The 20,403-nt window shown below is 44.2% G+C and overlaps 2 protein-coding genes across 3 annotated transcripts; both read left to right on the top strand.

The window, feature by feature from the left end:
- Positions 1-80: 80 nt before the first annotated feature.
- Positions 81-5,016, top strand: phf23b (PHD finger protein 23b). Its single transcript, XM_053416476.1, has 5 exons — positions 81-670; positions 1,908-1,939; positions 2,043-2,135; positions 2,533-3,148; positions 3,288-5,016. The coding sequence occupies exons 1-5, from the start codon at positions 643-645 to the stop codon at positions 3,479-3,481; spliced, it is 963 nt and encodes a 320-aa protein (XP_053272451.1). The 5' UTR covers positions 81-642; the 3' UTR covers positions 3,482-5,016.
- A 4,970-nt stretch (positions 5,017-9,986) lies between these two features.
- Positions 9,987-17,786, top strand: LOC128430203 (phospholipid scramblase 2). 2 transcript variants are annotated; one of them, XM_053416194.1, is made up of 8 exons: positions 9,987-10,317; positions 10,861-10,950; positions 13,588-13,883; positions 14,857-14,899; positions 15,079-15,299; positions 16,356-16,517; positions 17,159-17,320; positions 17,412-17,786. In XM_053416194.1, exons 2-8 carry the CDS (start codon positions 10,938-10,940, stop codon positions 17,469-17,471), a joined length of 957 nt encoding a protein of 318 aa, XP_053272169.1. In that variant the 5' UTR covers positions 9,987-10,317; positions 10,861-10,937; the 3' UTR covers positions 17,472-17,786. The 2 variants fall into 2 exon arrangements, with proteins under 2 accessions (XP_053272169.1, XP_053272168.1); XM_053416193.1 differs by having other exon boundaries at positions 9,988-10,317; positions 10,857-10,950.
- Positions 17,787-20,403: the final 2,617 nt, after the last annotated feature.

Genomic DNA, 20,403 nt, shown 5'->3' on the forward strand with positions numbered 1-20,403 from the left:
TCGGAAGCCCCCGCGAGTGACAGCGCGGCGGGACTACGCTACCCAGGATGCACCCGGGGGAAACACTACGCTGGCAGCATCAAGAGGCTTCTGCCGCGCGCGGAGGGGACCGTGCGAAAGTCTCCAGTCGTTTTGTATGCGAACCGCGAAGAAACGACAAAGTTAATCCGAGAAGTTGCCCCCGTATGGAGCCGCTGTGAACCGGGGACCCACGCTTTGCCGGAGGAGTTACGCGGTCCCGAGAACGCTCCAGCCCAGGCGGCTGTTTGAATGCAGTGACGGGGAAAGTGCAGCTTTGTGCGCTGTAGGTTAAAAGGAGGGAGAGGAATTAGTATTTTTGTCGGAGCTAATCGCGATCCAGAGGCGGCAGGCTTCTGCTAGGTTAGCCGCTGTATCGGCTCCTCCAGCGCAGCCCTGCGAGGGGATACTCCAACTTCGAGCTCCCGCGGCGGAGAGCTTGTTTTTTTGCGGGGAGAGGAGCTCCAGAGTGGCGCGGTTCTTGGCGTCGCTGCAGCCAAAAGTTGCCCGGCGGTAAGGTGCAGCCACGCCGGGGGGGAAAGCACAGCGCGACGGCCGCCACTCTCCGGCTAGCTCGCCTGCTGCTTCTGCTGGTTGGATCGAGGCCTTCTCGCCGAGGCGACAATGCTTGACATAATGTCCGAGCACCAAGGTACGTCCCCCCGCTATGGACACCAGGCTAGGAGACGAACCTGCAATGTCAATCCGATCACTGTTGATGTTTGTCCTCCACGTTTCAGGGACATTAAATACCGATTACCTAATGCAAGTTGGGGCTAATGCTACATCGGTTGCGTATGCAGTATTAATAACATGCATTGCTACTGGCCGATTGTTTGTTGTCAAAACGCTGCGAAAGTTGCGCGAAAGTGAAAATCGATCATCTGCTGCTTTATAAATATTAATGATTCTCCGCGAACCTCATGTTAATCTGCCTTGCTGGGAAGTTAGCTTGCTTGGTTAGTTGGGCGCCGATCCACCTAGCTTAACGGTTATAGCTTGATAGCTAAATTTTCCCAACTCAAACACTGTGTAGCGTGTGCTTCTCAACATACAGGACTTGTCAGCCACGAATAAAATGCTATTTTTAAACAGCGGGTTGAAACTTCAGAGCTGACAAGACATCCGATTAAACGCTGCCTCCTTGCTAGCACTAAGCTACCCCCCTAGCCGCCGAGCCTCCCACTTCCATTTCAAGAAAGCCAGCATGATTGGCTTTGGTTAGCTTCGGGTTAACGGTCTTACGGGCTGGAATTAGCCATTAGCAATGCCCCGGTTGTCCTCGTTAGAGTTTTGAATGCAGCTCGTGAAGTGTAGTGGAGGAAAAACCCCCAGTGCGAACCACATTTGCCCCCTTTTAGCTGCAAACGTAGAGGAGGAGGAGGAGGGGGGGGGGTGTATGGCGTGCGGTTAGCTCCAAGTGTAAATGTCAGCTAGCGTTAGCAGGTTTCAAACCAACTGACATACAAAAAAAAGAAGCTTTTGCAACCAAACCAATCTTTTCTACACGTCAACAAGAGAGTGTGTGTTTAATCGACGATCGGTTAATCGAGGGGGTCGATGTAGTACTCCAGACTTTGGGTGAAGTTCACTCAGCGATCAAGTGACACCGGTTGCGGCTCTTGACAACAAGCTACAGCGTTCACATCAAAATGACAGACTTGCTCTTTTATGTTTTCACCCACAATCTGTCATCGGTTGATTTCAATCTGCTCGGTTTCTCCAATAAGCTAAAGATCCCCGTCGCTAATACACGTATTAAGTTATTGGGTCGTGTTAGCAAGCCGATGCTAACGCGGCTCCACTCGCGTGTACTCGTCCCCTCAGGTGCTTTTGTGTGTTGGCATCTCTCTGGTTCGCTTGTGACCCTTTTCTCTTCTGTCCACCAGATTCACTGTTGACGTGCAAAACGGAGTCCTTGGTGAGTACTTTGTGACCGAACAACTCATTCTGTAGTTTTCTGTGGGAGTTCGTTTGGAGTAGCTTGACTCTCTTAATCTCAAACAAAGATCTTCTCTCTGCAGCCCCCTGAGAGGAAAAAGAGGACTGTGGAGGACTTCAACAAGTTCTGCAGCTTCGTCCTGGCGTATGCTGGATACATCCCAAGTCCAAAAGAGGTAAACTGAGCTTGTTGAAACTACACTGGCACCAAAACTCCCCTCATTAAATTCACCAGATCTGGATTTGCACCAAATTGTACACACTCATAATGTCCACTAAACAAACCTGATGCATTTCATTAAGATCCATGAATTATTCTCTGAAGAAATCTGTGTACATGTTGAAACCCCCCCTATCTCACAATGTTTCTAACAAAGCGAAAAGCAATTCCTGGATCCGCACCGAAATTTAATGAGCTCTTCCCCGACCCATGCCACATCTTTCCACCAAGTTTCATGGTAATTTGTGCAGTAGTTCTTTCATAATCCTGCTAAACAACATACACATGCTTGTAATAAGAAGTAACTGTCCTTGCAAGTTTGAGTCAACAGTATTTTCCTTGCTGTCCCACAGGAGAACTCATGGTCCCCGACATCATCCAGCTCTGCCCACAGTTCAGGGCTGTCGGCCGATGGAGGCGGGGGAGGCAGCAGCAGCTCCATGGGCAACACCTGGGGAGACGGAAGCTCCGACATCCACACCATTCACACGTTTGTTCGCAAGGCGCGAGCGAACAAGGGCAAAAACATTCGCCGCATGCACTCTGATAGCACTCTACTGGACAAGATGCGCCTTAAAGACTCCCTGTACGAGAGCCAGGCCAGCTCCAAGTCAGAGCGCAAGAAGGACAAAAAACTGAAAAAGCTGTCGCTGGGCTCTGCCATGACGGCGGCCGACAGTGGCAGCAGCGAGGGCGAGAAAAGGGCGCGCATCAAACGCAGCAAAAACTCAAAACAGCCCAAACCGAAGAAGCTGAAGAGTTCGGCGGCTCAAAGCGAGACAGACTCTGAGGCGCGCCACGGACTTTCAGAGGTACGACCTGTCGGAGAGGAGCTGGCAGTGCACAGGGCCTCCACGCCGACCATGCCGGGCATGGGGAAGCTTCAGCCGGACGAGTCCAGGGAAGCAGAGATGAGCTCCAGTGAGGGGGAGACATGGATCGCAGATGAAGACATTATGGTGGAGTCAGGTATGTGATTTGAAATGTATTTTTAAAAACCTATTACATAACATATTAACATGAAAATCCCTTCTAGTTACCTTCTTTTTCTCATTAGGCAACATGCACGGCAATTATGACCTAATAACTGTTTTCTTTGTGGACACAGGCGACGATTCGTGGGACTTGATCACATGTTACTGTGGGAAGCCGTTCGCGGGGCGGCCGATGATCGAGTGCAACCAGTGCGGCATATGGGTTCACTTGTCCTGTGCGAAGATCAAGAAGTCCAACGTTCCCGACATCTTTTACTGCCACAAGTGCAGGGACACGCGGCGGTCAGGAAACAAAAAAGACACTTAGAGATGAAGAGGACGGGAGGGACGAGGAGCCACCCGCCCTGTCTTTGCTGTCCTCTTGACACTTATTTTCTTTGATGCCTGCAGCCAAAACCGCCTAAATTATCACCTGGATGGCAACCGTATTGTCAGTTTGTAGAATTTCTTTTGACAATCACAACCATTCTTATTTATCCCTCACGGTTCCTTTTTTATTTTCATTTCTGAGTCTGCTTATTTTCTTTTGGCTTTTGTGAAGAACTGAACGGACGGCCACAGAGACAGCGGAGAATCATTCATTTGTTACTAATTAATCTGTACATTCATTGGCTTTGTCATATACTGTGCTGGTCGCTCTCATATTCACTGAAGGTGCATTTTTGACTTGGAGGACGCCGACAAATCAGTGAACATTTACTTTGCTGTCCTTCGAGGAGTTTTAGTTTGAAAAGCCTTGTCCTCTCGGCTATAAATTTTACACTTTGAACAAATGTATAGATTAAGAGATGTAAAACGTCACTTCTGTTGTTTGTTTAGAAATGCATCATAATGCTAGATGGGCAGCTCATTTTTTCTTTTCTGTCGTATTTTGGCAATATACCTTTTTTGAGTTTTTTTTAAAGTTCGGGGATAAAATGTAGACATCTCACTCCTCTAGAATAAGTTGAATCAGCTAACAGTTTTTATTTAGCATCTGCATTTGTGTCGAAATTAATTAATATAAAATTGCACACAGACAATTCTTCCAGCAGTGCACTTTTTATCCACTATAAACCCAATCACCATGTCCACTGCATATTTGGACGGTACTGGGAATATGATTAGCTACAGCCGGTTACATCTCTACGTAGCGTGTAGCTGTGTACATTCATGATCTAGCGCTTAATGTTTCTCCCTGTCCGGCTCGTTAATCAATCATTGATAGCCAACTACCGCGAACATTTACATTGAAAGCTGTTAAATTTTGATGTTTCTGTTTTCACGTGTGGTTATTGTTTCTGTTTTTCTCGTTTTAAAAAGCTCATTGTCTATCTACGAGGGGGATTTAGCGTTGCTGTACGACGAACGGTCTGGCCGCGCTTTTCGAATGTCAAAGCGGCCCAGAGGCTCATTTATGAATGGTTGTAAAATATTTTCTATTTCATATAATTGTTTATTTCTTAGATTTCTGAGAAGCGGGGTATTTTTTTTTTCTTTCTTTTGTTTTTTTTAGAGAAACGCCCGCATCAGAGAATGGACATTAAGATTGTCTCACATCGAGAACAGAGTTGTAGTGTACAGAAAATAAGTTGAGGCCGCGTAGGTTGTGGCGTTTGTTTATGTTGTTTGGTTTTTAACCATGTGCTTTTCTTTGGTTCGTGGGAGAGTCTTGGTAAGTCTCCAGTAGCAGTTGCACTCTCTTTACAACTTAAAATTCTGTGTACATATCCTGTTCTTTTACAACTGTACATATGTGAAAGTGAAGAGAGAAAATACCCGAGCAAAATCTATATTTTCTGCAGTCTGATATTGTTTTCTTTGATTGTAGCTTGACAAATTAAAAGTCTTTGGGAACATAAAGGTGGTTTTCGGAATCATTCGTCCTGGAAAGATTAAAAAAGACCTGAAATGGGTATTTTAACACATTTTATTAAATAGTGGCACACAGCATTGTGTTTGTCATGTTAGTGTCTTCTACCACCAGAGGGAGTCGGTGAACAGGTATCTCACTTGTTGGTATGGCAGCCAGTTGATGAATAAATATGTCACATATAACAAATACAGCAAAATGTGAGAAAGAGCTGCGCTGTTGTGTGTTTTTCTTTTTTTAGTCCCGGTTGTTTTCCCAATCTTCGTTCGGCCAATCCTGTTACAAACAGGAGAAATTAAATGTTTAGTTTACAGTATTACACAAGTAGAAGGTCTCATGAATAATTCATCATAAACCTTCGTTGTATATTGTATGAGTGGGTCTAGAAATGGCTCCTGGTGTCATGGAAAGAACTGGACAAGCCGTGCAAGTTGAAAACTGTTTGTGCAAATGATGGGAAATAGAAGCCACCTAAGAAAGTTCTCATTAACATTGAACTACACTCATACATGTTCTTTTCTGCTGTAGCCCTACATTATAATTATAATCTATTTCCATAGCACCTTTTAAAACCAGAGTGCAATGATAGCAAATCATAGAGAAGCCAGTTAGTACTCAGCAATGCAATAAAATAAAACGGATAAAAGAACATTAAAACCAATACAAAAACACTGTCAATGCCAGTCCATGCAGGTGAGTTTGGGTGTTTTGAAAAGTTTTCTTTGTTCTGCACTGTCTCGCTGTAGCCTCTAGTTACAGTAGCTTTAGGAATAGTTTTTAGGTTGTTATTTTTCTCTTTCGTTACTCACCCCTCTGTTCTTGAAACTGGACTGGATTTGGAAGCTGCCGATGGAGTCCATAGGAGCGATCTTCCTCCTGCAGACACGGACGGAGAGAAAGAGGAGACTCAGTCCAAAATCCACTGCATTCCATGTGAAGTGATGTAGTTACAGAAAAATCTACTTTCTTTCTCCCTCGATACATTCACTTTCTCCCACACATCACAAAAAATACTTTAAATTGCAAATGTATTGGTTAAGAAAGTACACAAAATGTTTACATCTGAACCAAATTAGTATATATGACAGAAGACAGAATTTAAAAATTGTTGTCACAATAAACACCTGATGATAGATGGTTTACATAAAACACATGATTTCATTTACTTAAATTTGTGTGTCTCCAGTTACCTTGACTTTTAAAAATGTATATAACTGTCTCTACATTACCCACATTGTGACAACAATAACTCAACTATATACAGGAGGACATGGTATATCTTCATATCTGATCAACTCAAATAGAATATCTCAAATCTAAATAAACATGTAAAGTATTATTCATGTCGTGTGTGAGTTTAAAACTCAGACTGAGACTAAACCCATTCAAACTACATGAAGCTGTCTCCGCCCTTACTTCTTCTGGTTGGCTTTACGTTGGTGTTGCCGATGGTGTTGGGCAGAGAGTTGGTCCATTGGGTCAAGGAGCCTCTCTGAATGAGAGGGTCGACCCTCCTCATCCCCGCCTGCCTCCCCTGCATCCCCCACAGAGAGGTCTCCCCCGTGCGTGCGCTCAGGCAGGTGGTAGAGGAGCTCCTGGTCCAGCCAGCTCACCTCCTGCAGAAAACCATCACATCATCAATAAACAAATAGACGATGGGTTTTGTTTGATTTTGAGATGACGAGGCCTCTGCGTGTGGAAGCCTTTACCCTTTTGTCTCTGCTCGGCAGCACGGCAGCAGATGTCTCCTCCAGCAGCAGATAAAGAGCCAGGACGGGCAGCGTACACCTGGAGCAGAGCATCTGAGCAAAAGGGAAAGAGTCAGTTTAAAGGCTCTGATTCAATGGAAGGGAACAAAAACAGAAAATAAATAATTTGAATAATGTGTCTACCTTGAATCTTCTGATTTTCTGTGGATTTTCGTCCTCAAAGATCCAGGTTTGTGGTTCTGCGTCTTCTGAGCTATATCCCGGTTCGGAGGGTATTTGTAGGCATGCACCCAGGGTGGGTTTATATTATGGGACCGGCTCCAAGGGCTGTTTAGGCTATGTGTGTGTGTGTGTGTGTGTGTGTGTGTGTGTGTGTGTGACCTCAGAAATGCCAATTACATCCTCCTCCTGTCATTGTCATCATTAGCTTCGAACCTCTGTAGCCGCTTATAAGAGATTTTGAGTGCTGATAAGTTGCCTGGACACACGCACATACATCTGCACACACACACCGACCCACTCCCACTGTGTCTGTCCCTGCCGCTGAGTGAGGAGTGATGGGAGAACGATAAGGCCTTTGTTGAGTCAAGTGCCATTTTAGACGGATTACATCACCCTCAGTTAGTTTATGTACATCTGAACATACGTACATGTCCTTCATCCCTTCTTTTGAGATTATAATGTTATTAGTCCTGTAATAAAACAATTACTAAAATACCCAGAATAAGGGCTATTAATCCGAAGGTGTCAGAGTCCAAAGATACAGAGGGATCATAGATGGCATCAGGATCCCGGTGTGTGTGTGTGTGTGTGTGTATGTGTGTGTGTGTGTGTGTGTGTGTGTGTGGCAATCTGGGCGACTCGATCACCCTGCTTCGCCCAAATTCACCGGCGGCGAGCCACCCAATCCAGACCACCCGCACGACTCGGTCCACCCCTCCTCTGCCGGCTGCCACTGTCTCCACAAAGCCAAACAGAAAGGAGACAGTGTAGCAGGGATGGATGGAGAGATTGGCACCGGCCTGGGGGGGCCGGGGGGGTTGAGGGGATGGGGGGGATCCACTCAGGGCATATGCACACGTTTTCACTTTTCCTCTTTTCCCGCCCTGTCCTAATTATTTCTATTTCGGGACACTGAGGGCTCACCAAACACAGAGCCAGTGCTGATAGATCAGGCGTGTATAAATAAACCAGGGCCAGGCTGACAGCATGTCAACATGGGCCGAGGCCAGATAGACTGCACTGATTAGCTCCGTTATCAGGGACCGGCCTCATTAGGAGCCTCTGGCTGGGTGTGGGTTCTTTTGTTGCCACACTGGACCCAATGTCCTCATGGAGACGTCAACGTGAGGGGAATCCGTTAGAATCTCCTTCAGTATGGGGGGGGGGGGGGGGGGGGGGGTGAAAGTTAAAGGTTAAGATCTGTGTCAAGTTTCCATAGGTTGAGTGGATGTCAGTGCTGCTTGTTTTGGCAGGTTAACTGAACCCAGATTTCAGACATGCTTTCATATATGTTCTTAATGTGTTAAAAACAGTTGAGTAGACACATATTTGGTGTCTTGCTAAGATGTCTGTCCAACATCTGTGTGTGTGTGTGTGTGTGTCTGTCTGTGTGTGTGTGTGTGTGTGTGTGTGTGTGTGTGTGCGCACTGAACGACCCTCCCTCATTCCCCACCCACATCCGATGCCCTATAAGTAACGGGCACAGCAGCAGGTGCCAAATATAGTCTGAGCAGAGACAAGCCGGAGCGATAACTCCTCCAATCATTTGTCATTGCTGCTCCCTCTATCTCTATCAGACATTTACTTATGCTTAAATACTTCTTATACATAGACACACTAGTGACACACAATGGTTTCACAATGTTGTAAATACTGTTATTCTGCTGATGTGGCACATCTGTCCGTCCTGGGTGAGGGATCCCTCACATGTGGCTCCATCGGAGGCTTCTACGTTTATTCCCCTGCTTCAACGGAGGATGTCACAATCAAACCCAATGATACAAATAGTGATTTGTGAATATGGACTATAAAAATCACGTTTTTTTTGATGGATTGATTGATTGATGTGAGCGACCTTAGAAAAGAGTGAAAGGAGAAAATATATTTGTCAGATTGAACTGGTCCAGAAATTTCATGTCAGTTCAGTTCATTTTTCCCTGCTAACAACAGAAACACTGGCAAAGCTGAACAAATGGGGTCATTGTCAATGAAAGTGAGTTAGGAATGGTGGAAGTTTGGATTTGATATGACAAGAAAAATACTGTTTACATTTACATTCTACTTTACGGAGGGTTGTACTTATCAGAGGGTAGGAGAAGGCTCCTTTGATGATATGGATTCTATTCTATACTATTCTATAGATGAGCCTTCCAGCCTCTATGAGGGCTCTTTTGATGACAGAGTAGATTCGAAGGAGCCTTCTTCATTTAAGAGAACTGGATTCCAAGACACACCCTCAGCTCCAGCTTGATCCCGTGGAACAAAGTCTCGATGATTACCACCAGCTTTGCTAACACACATGTTTCATAAAGTAAATCAAAAGCTTATTTTCAAATCAGTCTATTGAGTACACACTGTTATATTTCAAGTTTTATTTTGTTGACCTAGCTATTCTTATCTAGCCAGAAAGGAAACTAGTTAGTATTGTTCATATTTCTCTTTCTCACTAGTTATGGATAGTAAAATAAGACTTACATGCATCAGGTGTGCAAAAGCAGCTGTGTGAAATGAACGGCAGGTGTTCCATAGTGAATATAAACTTTGCAAAACGTGTTTACAAGTGATGTAGGAGTACAAAATGCACTTTTGTTTATTAAGTTAGAAAGGAATAAAGGGAAATAATGATGTGTGCTAATGAACAACAAGATATTTAATGAACACTTAGAATATTATATAATATACATTTATCTCAAAAGGAAACACTCATGCATGAAATTACATTTTTTTTACCCATGTTGTGTATTAGAAGGGTCACGATACAGGAAAGAGTTTTATCCAAAAAGCAACAAATTTAAATAAGAATTTGTTATGCGTACAATTGCTCAAGTGACTCAAATGTTTTTTAAATGCAATAAATTAAAAATATTGATTTAGAAATGCTGAGTATGCCATTTATCTTTTATGTATCGCATGTACATGTACGTGTTGCACGGTTTGTCACTGGGGATCTGACGCCCCCTGATGGTTGTCAACAACATCAACATGTGAAGCGACCGACTCCTCCTTGTTGCTGCATTGCCCTGATAATAATAATATCTGCGGGGGGGGCAGACCTCACACGAAGCAACAGAGCCCTCTTAGTAAATACAAGACGTCTGCTTACTCAGGTTTAAATTAGGATTATGTTCATGGACGCGCTCTGAAGAAAACCCTAATGGAAGTCGTGTGAGGCTGAGAAAGGGGGGAGGAGACATAGAAGAAATTAGTGGGAGGGAGGAGAGACAGCAAACGAGAGAAACGAGAAACAGGTTGGGAAGGAGACGACTGACGCTTTGCTGTGTGGAACCAGTGGTTTTCTCTCACTTTACTTTTTTTCCTGCATTTTTCTAACTGGCCCAGTGAGGACGTCCCAGCAGACAGGTGAGATTTCAACCACTCAGCTTCTGTCAGGTTTCAAGGGGAAGAAATGGGTTCAGGGTTTGTTAGTCCAGTGTGTTCATGAGGCACAGGGGGAAGAGGAGGTTGAATCCTGTACCACTTCTCGTGACCTGTTCAGGGATTCAAATTGATTTGGTCCAAATCAGTCACCAGGACATCATGTACTTATTAATGTCATGTAGATCAACGCAGGATGTGGTTTGGACCACCACCCCCTCCCCCAACTTTTCAAAACATGTCGCACCCACTTTTTTTTATATCTCCTGTCAAAGTGCACAGACTGGGTTGTAAACATACCACCATTAAAGCCGTGGTTAAAACTGTGATTTGCTGACTTAACATGGTGGCAGAATAATAAAGGTTGATGCTGAGGGTGAATGTTGTCAAAAGGGTCGGACTCTTTTTGTCATTGTTTCTTTACAACACCCCCTTCCCTCCCTCCTTCCTACCCTTCCCTTTTATTTATTTTTTTCATCACAACCCAACCACCCCCCCCTTCTTCCTTTCCCTTTCCATTCCAGACAGCTTCCCATAGAGATCCCCTGGGAGTGGACGAGAAAGTGCCCTGAGGTCGGGGGGGAAAACAGTTCCTCGCCATTGCCATGTCTGCTCCTGGTAAGTGCACTGACCATAAAGGAAGCATGTGCTCACGAAGAATTAGGAGCTGGGATCTCTTCCTGTTTCATAACTTGTAGTTACTTGTTTCCACAACTGTTCTACTCATCCACTTCTCCCATTGTGTCCTGTTATTGACACAATTCCAGCTTTTGTATAAAGGCCCACACGTCTCCAGTTTCCATCAGTGTTTCCCAGGACTAACTTTTCCTCCGAATGTCACTGCATAATGAATGAACGCCTTGTCCTGCACCCAGATTCCTCCACCGACCTTGGGTAATTTCATCCTCCACACCGAGGAGTATCTGTGAAAGAAATACCTGAAATACTCGGTTTACTTGATTTTGAAATACCTCCTCCCCTTTGCATGGAAAAGAACAGCTGCAGGAGGTGAGAGGTGTCGTAGTGTGGGCATGTCGGCCTGCAGCCTTCCTGTAAACAGCGCTGCTTTGGTTTTATTTGGGATTTGTTTCCTTGCAAGTGTGAGAAAGGAATGTGGATAGAGGTTGAGCAAACGGCAAAGCAGTGATCACACACTCCATGTCCTCTTTTTATGATTTCCGGCTCTGGGTAGAAAGGCAGAAGTGGTGTGACGGTTGCGTGACTGTAATTCACACCATTTCTTTTCGCACTGCTTCAGCTTTGACATGGCAACACTGCTTACTCACACCCGGAAACCCTGAAAGAATCTCACTGTGAAGTCATCCTCCCACCGCTGAACTGGGCTGTTTGTAAGAAAGGGGTTGGTTTTGTCCTGACAAAGAAACAAAAAACCAGTTTTGTGTGTTGTGAGTCAGCACCATTGCATGGCACATACTTCTGTTTGTACTCAATACCAATGACGGCAGATTTTCCATCACAGACAAAGTGTAGGAATGCAACAAAGGAGGTCATCGGTGAAGTGCTACTCACAGAAAACTGCCTACATCCTCCCCACTGGCAGAAGCCACCGACACATAGATTATTCCTGAAAGATAGTTTAATTTGCAGATCTGGAGCTATTCCTCAGTACATCTTGAAAAACCTCCATATTAGGGTCAAACAGGGGGAAACACACTCAGGAGACAGATCAATGTGCCATGCAAGACTATAACAAGAGTAGTAAGTAGAAAATGAAACTCCCTGCTGTACTGGGAAATGGTTCTTGTGGTCATCAGCTTGAGTAACTGGTTTCTAACTCAATTGATTCAATAGAAAATAGTGATAAAGAACTTTCTGGAGACAAAGTAGTGTCTTAGTAAAGTACATTTCATGACATCATTCTCACATCTGCCCCTTTTGCTTGCTAAATCATTCAAATCCTCTTAATTTAAGAAAATTTCAACTTCTTTTTATTAATTATTGAAGGAGAAATACAGAAAATGGTTCATAACTAAGGACTGAACTTTGGACACTATTAGACCCTGTTCAGATTTGGTATTCACATCCATTCTGAGTGACGCTATAGTGGACAACTCAAAGTGCAGGTGTAAATCAACAAGACACATTGAGTATGTATATGGGATCTAATCGCTCGGGTCACGCAAACTGTCGGAATCGAACCCCCCAACCCTCCCTTTCTTCACCAACCTCCTGTACCTCCTGAAACCACAGCCACTGATAACATCTGTTTGTCGGTACATGACCACCAGCATTCCACTAAATTACACAAAGATGTCCTATTTGTCAAAGCCACACCTTTGACACAATCATCAGTCATCATTGTGGCTTTTTTATTTTTTTACAACTCAACACTGAAGTATAGGCTTCGCTTCTTAAGAGCCGGGATGGAGCCACCAGGCTGTGACATAAACTTGACGTCAGAAATCTTAAGCAGTGTCTCTTTCATCAGGCATTAGCTCTGTTCTATGAACCCAGTTCTTCACTATCATGAGTATTCACCATGAAGACGTGACAAATATAAACCCACTGATCCAGAGCCGGCCCTCCCAGTAAGCCACCTGAGCTGCTGCTGGGAGGGCCCCGTGGCCACCAAAGTTTAAAACAAATCAACCTTATGTATGATTTAATTATAATGACTTATACACTGCTTTACATTCATAGACTTGATGCATGTTAATAAGGTTTCTAAGCTTTTCTAAAAACGTTTTGGGCCTTTTATACTCAGGGGGGTTCCCCGAGTAGAGCTGTTGCTGTGCCGGTCGTCCAGTATTCCCAGTGCTGTTTACTTGCTCTCCAGTTAAGTGCTCCACTCTGCGGCTCTGCTAATAAGTAGCTTATTGGCTCTGTGGTCCCAGCGGGGAAAGTAGGATGATCCTCAGTCAGGGTTGCTAGGAGCACGGAGCAGCTGCTATTAGCCGTGCACACACAGATCATGACTTCCTCGGTGTGCGTCGGTGTGCTGCGGTGTTGACCTTAGTACTGGTTTCTGCCTCATTTCATTTTTTAACCTTATCAGCAGGTAAGGAACTGAAACTCACACCTGGTTGAGACATCATTGCACGGTTCTTGAAACCTTGTTTGGAAACAAGAAGTGGTTCAATGTTGACGTCTTCTATATTCTGTGTTTCATGGTTTCATTGAACATCTGTTGCCTCTAACTTGAGCTACTAGTGAGTGAGTGTCTGATAAAAGTGTAATGGGTCTGGATTTACTGCTTAAGGTGGACTTTGACCTAACATCCCTGCCTTTTTCCAGGTTACCCAGACTCCTACAACCAGCCACCCTATCCCATGCCTCAGCAAGGCGGCCAATCCGTTGCCCCGTATCCTGTTTCTCAGGGAGGGTATGGAGATCCGGGTCAAGCTCCTCCCCCGGGCTTCAATATGGGCTACAACCAAGGCCCGCCTCCAGTCATGTACCAGCCAGGACCAGTCGTCACAGCTCCAGGGCCAGAGTATGGAGGACCTCCCCAAGCCATCTCCCCGGCCCCGGTCCCTGGGCAAGCTGCAGCTCCAGTCGGGGTTCCTCCGGGGCTCGAGTACCTCACACAGGTCTGGAAAAAAACACAGCTTTGGGTCTTGATAACAATAGTGATGCTGTAACATCCGTGGATCACAAGATAGAATACTCATGCACCACTCCTTTATTGTTTCCACTTTGTTTCCTCACTGTTCTTTTCCATTCAGCTCACTTCTCACACTTCTCATCATTCTTCATGCTTGAGATAATCTGAGGGTGTTTTGTGTTACGCCCTAAAAAGCAACAGTGCTTGACAGTGTTCGATGATATGGTCAGATATCAGCGAAGGTGAAGGTTATGCATTATGACACTTTATTTATGATGAGAGAATTACAAAACCTTTAACTAACCTGATGTAGATCAATTACATGTGATACCTCCTCCACCCCGTCAATATATCAGTATCAATATTGGACTTTTGTTATATTTCTATTAAGCGAAAATCACATATTGATAGTTATTGATATTCAGGGTCAGGAACCAACAACAGTGAATTGTAGTGAGCTATGGTTGAACTAAGGAAAGAGGAGTGATGTGACTTTCCTTTTCAGTTTCTCTCTTAAAACAATGTGGTGTGACCTCTTTCCTCTCAGCCGTCTGAACTTCCCACTCGGCATTGTTCTTTTTAAAAACACTAACTCGGTTAGTTTCCTCTGTCCAGAATCCACTTGAAACTTAAATAGAGTTCCAACAAAAACCTGAACTTGTTTTCAGGGCTCTCTATGCGATCAGAACATAGGAAATACATTTTTAAATATGCAAAAAGACTCTGATCTATATGACTGGTCACAAAGCTGCTGCTGTGTTAGTCTGTGGCTTTTAGGGAAATTCATACTTTGCATTGCAAATAAGGAAAGTGTTTGCACTCTTTGTTTTGTTTACAGTGGGATTTCCCCTGTCACTCTTGATGATGGTCATATTTTCTACTTATTCTCTTTTGAATTTTCTTGTAATTTTTTTTTTTAGTGTGTGTTTCTCACGTCGTTTCTCCCTTTTGGGTTTTAGATCGATCAAATCCTGATTCATCAAAAAGTGGAACTCCTGGAAGGTAAGGCGTGCTGCTTGCTCATGCAGTCATATTCACTCTGTGTGGTGCAGGACGTAAAAACGGCCTTTTTAAACCTCTCAATAGAAATCATAATGTTATTATTCACATTCTTTCCTTATCAAATCTTTGTTATAAACCATTACCGCCCGTTTTCCTTTTCCCCTTCCCGTGCCAACCAGCTTTCATCGGGTTCGAGACCAACAACCAGTACGAGATAAAGAACAGCCTGGGCCAGAAGATCTACAAGGCCAAGGAGAAGAACGACTGCTGCACCAGGAACTGCTGCGGCTCGCTGCGCAGCTTCGACATGAAGATCAAGGACACCCTGGACCGGGAGGTGATCCGCCTGGTCCGGCCATTCCGCTGCGTCTCCTGCTGGTGTCCCTGCTGTCTGCAAGAGGTACGAGTGTGTGGGTGTGTGTGTACCTGTGTGTGTACCTGTGTGAGGGGGTCAAAGGTAGCTGTTAACAGCCTCACTATATATTGAGTTACCGCACCAGTGTCAATAATTTAACAATTCAAAAAGGTTATTCAGCACCAAATCGCCCTGATTACTCACTCCAGGGATTGATTAACTCTCTGATGTGTTATTATATTTTTCCCTGAGTCCACCAAAGCGATTGTCCACCATTACCGGTGTTGTTAATAATTAATCAATGACAACTTTCCGGGGAATGTGTGGTTCAAGAGATTAAACTCAGGCAAAAAGTGGAAGAGGCTGAATTTATAATCTTCTGAGGTGGCAAGGAAAAAAATGTGATGATGGAAGAATTGAATAAAAATAAGTTAAAGAGGAAAATTATAATCAGGTTCAGAATTTGAATATTCGTTATTACTTGAAGATGGTCTAATGTTCAGACTTCAGTCATGTGACATCACAATGCCCCAGAAGGGATTATTTGGACTTCTGATTCTCATTTCAACAGGAAATCTGAATTTTTAAACTAGTCGCACAACAAAAGTGGAGTTTACTTTGAAACCGGCCTCTGTTTTTCCTCCCTTCACCCTGTGTCGCTGTTGACTGGCTGAATGGCGTTTGTTAAATCTATGAATGGCCCCCATTGTCCCAGCTATCTCCCCCACTCCTCTGCCATCCCTCCACCTCTGAGACCTCTCTCTCTCCCTCTACGCTTAATGACCGAGTTGGCATCGCCCGGCTACCGTGCGTTTCCCACCGGCCGCGGCCTCCAGCTCCTCCACGGCCACACACTGCAGGGCTCTGTTCGCTGGGCCGACCGGAGCCATGTGAGATGTATTACCTTTGTTAGGTGGTGTCACAATGGAGCAGTCAGAGACCTCACTTATCATTCCTGCTACCTGTCTCCTGTGATCTGCCTCGTGGCCCCCGTTTGATTTATCGCTTGATTTATTACTGACAGTGTAAAGGGCGAGGTCGCATTTTACGGCTCCGTGTGTATCGCGTTAATATTTCTGTTTTTTACCATGTGACCTGCAGATGGAGGTCCAGGCACCGCCCGGCACCACCATAGGCTACGTGAAGCAGCTCTGGCACCCTTTCCTGCCTCGGTTCTCCATCCAGGGAGCGAACAAGGAGTCGCTGCTGGTACTGGAAGGGCCCTGCTTCGCCTGCAACTGCTGTGGGGACGTCAACTTTGAGGTGAGAGAACTGTTGTTTGTCTAGTGCTGATAGATTAGTAGTTAAAGCAATGTTCTTTGGCCCAAAGGGAATCATATGAGTCTAATGAGAAGACTAATGCTCCTTTCATTCCTGGCAATTAAATACCCGCCTTCCTATGTCCCTACAGCTCACTAATGAACTCTGATTGAATTTCCACCGATTGTCTTTCAAACTAAATGTAAAGTCTTATTAAATAAATAACATAAAACCTGACCTGTTCAGATCTGGCACATTTGGAAGTGGTTAAAGCATTTTTCATTTCCTGGGCTGATGTCCTCTACAGTTTCATAATGAACCGGAAATATTTTCACACTCCTCACTGGTTTATGTATTTTTGGCGGCCTACTTTTAATATCCTGTTTCTAAGTGACCTTTAGATGTGCTGGCTAACCTTTGGGCCACGCTAGCTTTATGCCTGTTGCCTGATACCGGTCGTTATCCGATGTGAGCGGAATCTATCCTCGTGTCTAACTCCTAGCAAGAGAGAATAAACATTTTTAACCAAAAACAAAAAGTGGTAGTTTAATTGAGTCCAAGTTTGGTGTTTTGTGGAAATACCTGCACCCTTCTGCTCCACAGCTAAGAGGCTGTTCTGTATCACTGTTCTTTTTGTGTCGCAGCTGAAGGGGAAAGATGGAGGCAAGCCCATCGGTCGCATCAGCAAGCAGTGGAGCGGTCTCCTGAAAGAGGTCTTCACCGACACGGACAACTTTGGCATCCAGTTCCCGCTGGACTTGGACGTGAAGATGAAAGCCGTGCTCATGGGAGCCTGCTTCCTCATCGTAAGTCAGAATCTTATCGAAAGACACAGAATTCTCACGAGTGGGCTCTTGCTGAACGATGACCTTCTCCTTGCTTGTTCTCACCTTCCAGGATTTCATGTTTTTCGAGAAGGTCGGCGAGGCCAACCAGCGCAGCAGCGTGTTTTCATAACAGAGGAGAAGGAAAGGACGGGGAAATGACAGCATGGGAGGAAGGACTTTATCCAGTTATGCATGCTCTGTTTATGTACTTTTTCTTATATCTTTTTTAATCTTCACAAGATTCCAGCCAATACGGAGCTAACACCACATGTTCAGACCAATATGAGCTAATGAACCCGTGATTCCAGAACCTCTGTCGCCATGTTGCCTTACACTCCATGTCAAAAGAAACCAACTTAACCTCCATGTGTTTTTCAGTGCCTACTAAAAAGAGAAAATGAGTAAATATGTACACACAGGAGATTTTGAATTTCTCTATATTGCACTGGTATTGACTTTTCATTATTTATGCTCTGCGATTATTATTGCACTTTTATACATTCTGGGAGAGAAGAATAGACCCGACGGAAGCAGGCTGTCGCTCCACCACTTTACTCAAGTCTGAAATATTTCAACAACTTCCGGGTGAATTGTCATGTAGCTCTGAACTGACTGTCATGGTCCACAGAGGACGAACTTGGGTCATCTCACATTTAGCTCAGAAGCTGTGTGACCCAATACCCTTTTTTTTTAGCAAGCGCATGCTAACATTTAGCTCGAAGCACTGCTCAGCCTAGCATAATAGCCCATTGGTAAACGCTGTAGACTTTATCTTATAACTTATAAAAACAACTTAAGTAGTACCGGCAGTAATCTATTGTTATTTAGCTTGTGAAAGCTGCCACCTTACGCATTTGAAGCCAGAGGTTGTGAAGCCACGGTATAGAGGTCCCATCGATACCTGTGCTCGACCAATCACGTTTTACTCTACGTGCACTTTGACTTTTTACTTTAGGTCCGTTTCTCATCCACTAACATGGACGAGGCGGGTTTTATGATCTATTCTGCGTCTAGCCACTAAGGGGGGATCAAGATGTTTACATCAAAGCCAAGTCGTCCCTCTTTCTGGAAAGTCTATGGGTGTGACAGTGAGACCAATGGGAGGATGTTGAATATCTTGTAGTCAGCGTTGACACTATTTACCAAAGTGCTCTTTCTCTAGCCTGGTCTGCTCTACAGTCAAGCCTCGCCCTCCAAGTTTTCTCCAGATGCAACTCAGAGTGTACTGGAGACAAAGTGATGGAAAGTGGAAAGAATGGGAAAGGAAATAAGAAAGCAGAAGTTGGGGGTTGGTGAACGTGGATCTGACGTTTGGGGGGGGGGGGGGGGGGGGGGGAATAACTGTGTATAACAAGTGAGGTGACTAAGGAAATGTTCTGTGGTTTATGCAGAGTGACCTGAACGGCAGGTTAATGTTTATTACTGCCATTTGATTCATATAATCATCCTCATGAAATAACATGGGCGTGCCTCCATTGGGGCTCGGATGCCACTAATCCTCTTCAATCCAAACTCTGTATTGCACTGTCTCTAACCGTGTCTCATTATATGTGCAAACTGTATATACTCAACCATTCGTCTGTCTGCAGTCGGACCTCTGAGGATGTCCAGTACACATTCGATCATCAGGTCAGGGTCATCTGCAGATTGTGACTTTTTGAATCAGTTAAATCTGCAGCCGACGGCCACTGTACGCGTCTTCTACCTTTTTAATGTGTGTCTTGTGACTGTTATATACTTTTTCTACATAAAGAATACGATGTAAATGGTCAAATATTTGTGTTCCTCTCCTTCAGTGCTTCTCTCGGAAAGTCTGGGGAACACCCACATCTGGTTTGACTTGGGGGGGGATGGTTGTTGCACCAGAGGGAAATCCAGTAACAGAAAATTAGTCATTTGCAAGTTCCACAGAAACTCTGCTCTGCTTCAGTTGCTGGTTCCCCTGCCCAGTACAAAACGCTCTTCTCTGGTTACAGTATCCGCTTCCCCTCAGTTTTGTCTGCTCGCTTTTATCTTACAGGTTATATCCATGCTCCACTTCAGCTGCCATAATAGAGACAACACATCCCTTTTTCTGCTTCGATACTGAGTCTGACTGCTCCACCTCCTGCAAACCAATGGGTACTACATGTGGAAGTGTTTAGGCAGCACAAGGGAGGGGCAGCTCCTGGTACAAAATGCAGAGAGGGCGGCACAAGAGACTGAGTTATCATAACACGTGCAATGTAAAACAATACATTAACGTCACACCATCATACTCTTAATCCGAACTCATAACTGATTTGGATTAGGGTGAAACAACTGTTGCACCAGTTGTGTCACTAACATTTCAAAAGACAGATTCGCCATCTCGACTGTATTCAGGGAATCTTCTCAAATGGAACCGCGCTGTTTGACTCATTACGGTAAAACCAGCTTTGTAACTTAACTTTCACAATTCGATCTTCAAACACATTTCACGTTTTAAGGTTGTTTTTTAGTTTGTTTTATTTTTATTGATTTATCACCAAACACTTTTCAAAAGCACAACTGAATGCAACACTATGTCTCGTCTTCCTGGGGATAACGGTGCATATTTTCAAATGATAGCAGTCTTGTAAAGTAGTTCAGTTTACAGTTATTAAACTGAGCATAATTCCACCTATCCTTAAAATATACACTCTCTCCCTCTGTTAGTTTACTACAATTCAAACTCTTTCCACTTTAAAATAGGGAAATCTTTTAATCTGAATCAAAGTGATGGACTGAGAGAGGGATCAAAATGTCACACTATTTTATTTATTAGGGCCCGAGCACTGACAGACAGTGAGGCCCTATTGAAATTGTAATGATTATTATTATTTTGCAGGCAAATTAATTTAAGTTAATTCAATTTAAAAAAAAAAAAAAATTAAAATCCAACTAAATTACTTTTGCGTGATTAAAAAGAACTGTACTTGTGTATCATTGTCAGCTGTATAGCCAGTTACAGTTTTTACGTGGGTCGCATCAAAAAGTAATTTCAAGTAAAGTTGAAAAAAATAATAAAATCAAATATCAGCAAACAGCTCCAGGAGGTTTTG

Source organism: Pleuronectes platessa, chromosome 23 (assembly GCF_947347685.1).
Source record: "Pleuronectes platessa chromosome 23, fPlePla1.1, whole genome shotgun sequence".
NCBI lineage: Eukaryota > Metazoa > Chordata > Actinopteri > Pleuronectiformes > Pleuronectidae > Pleuronectes > Pleuronectes platessa.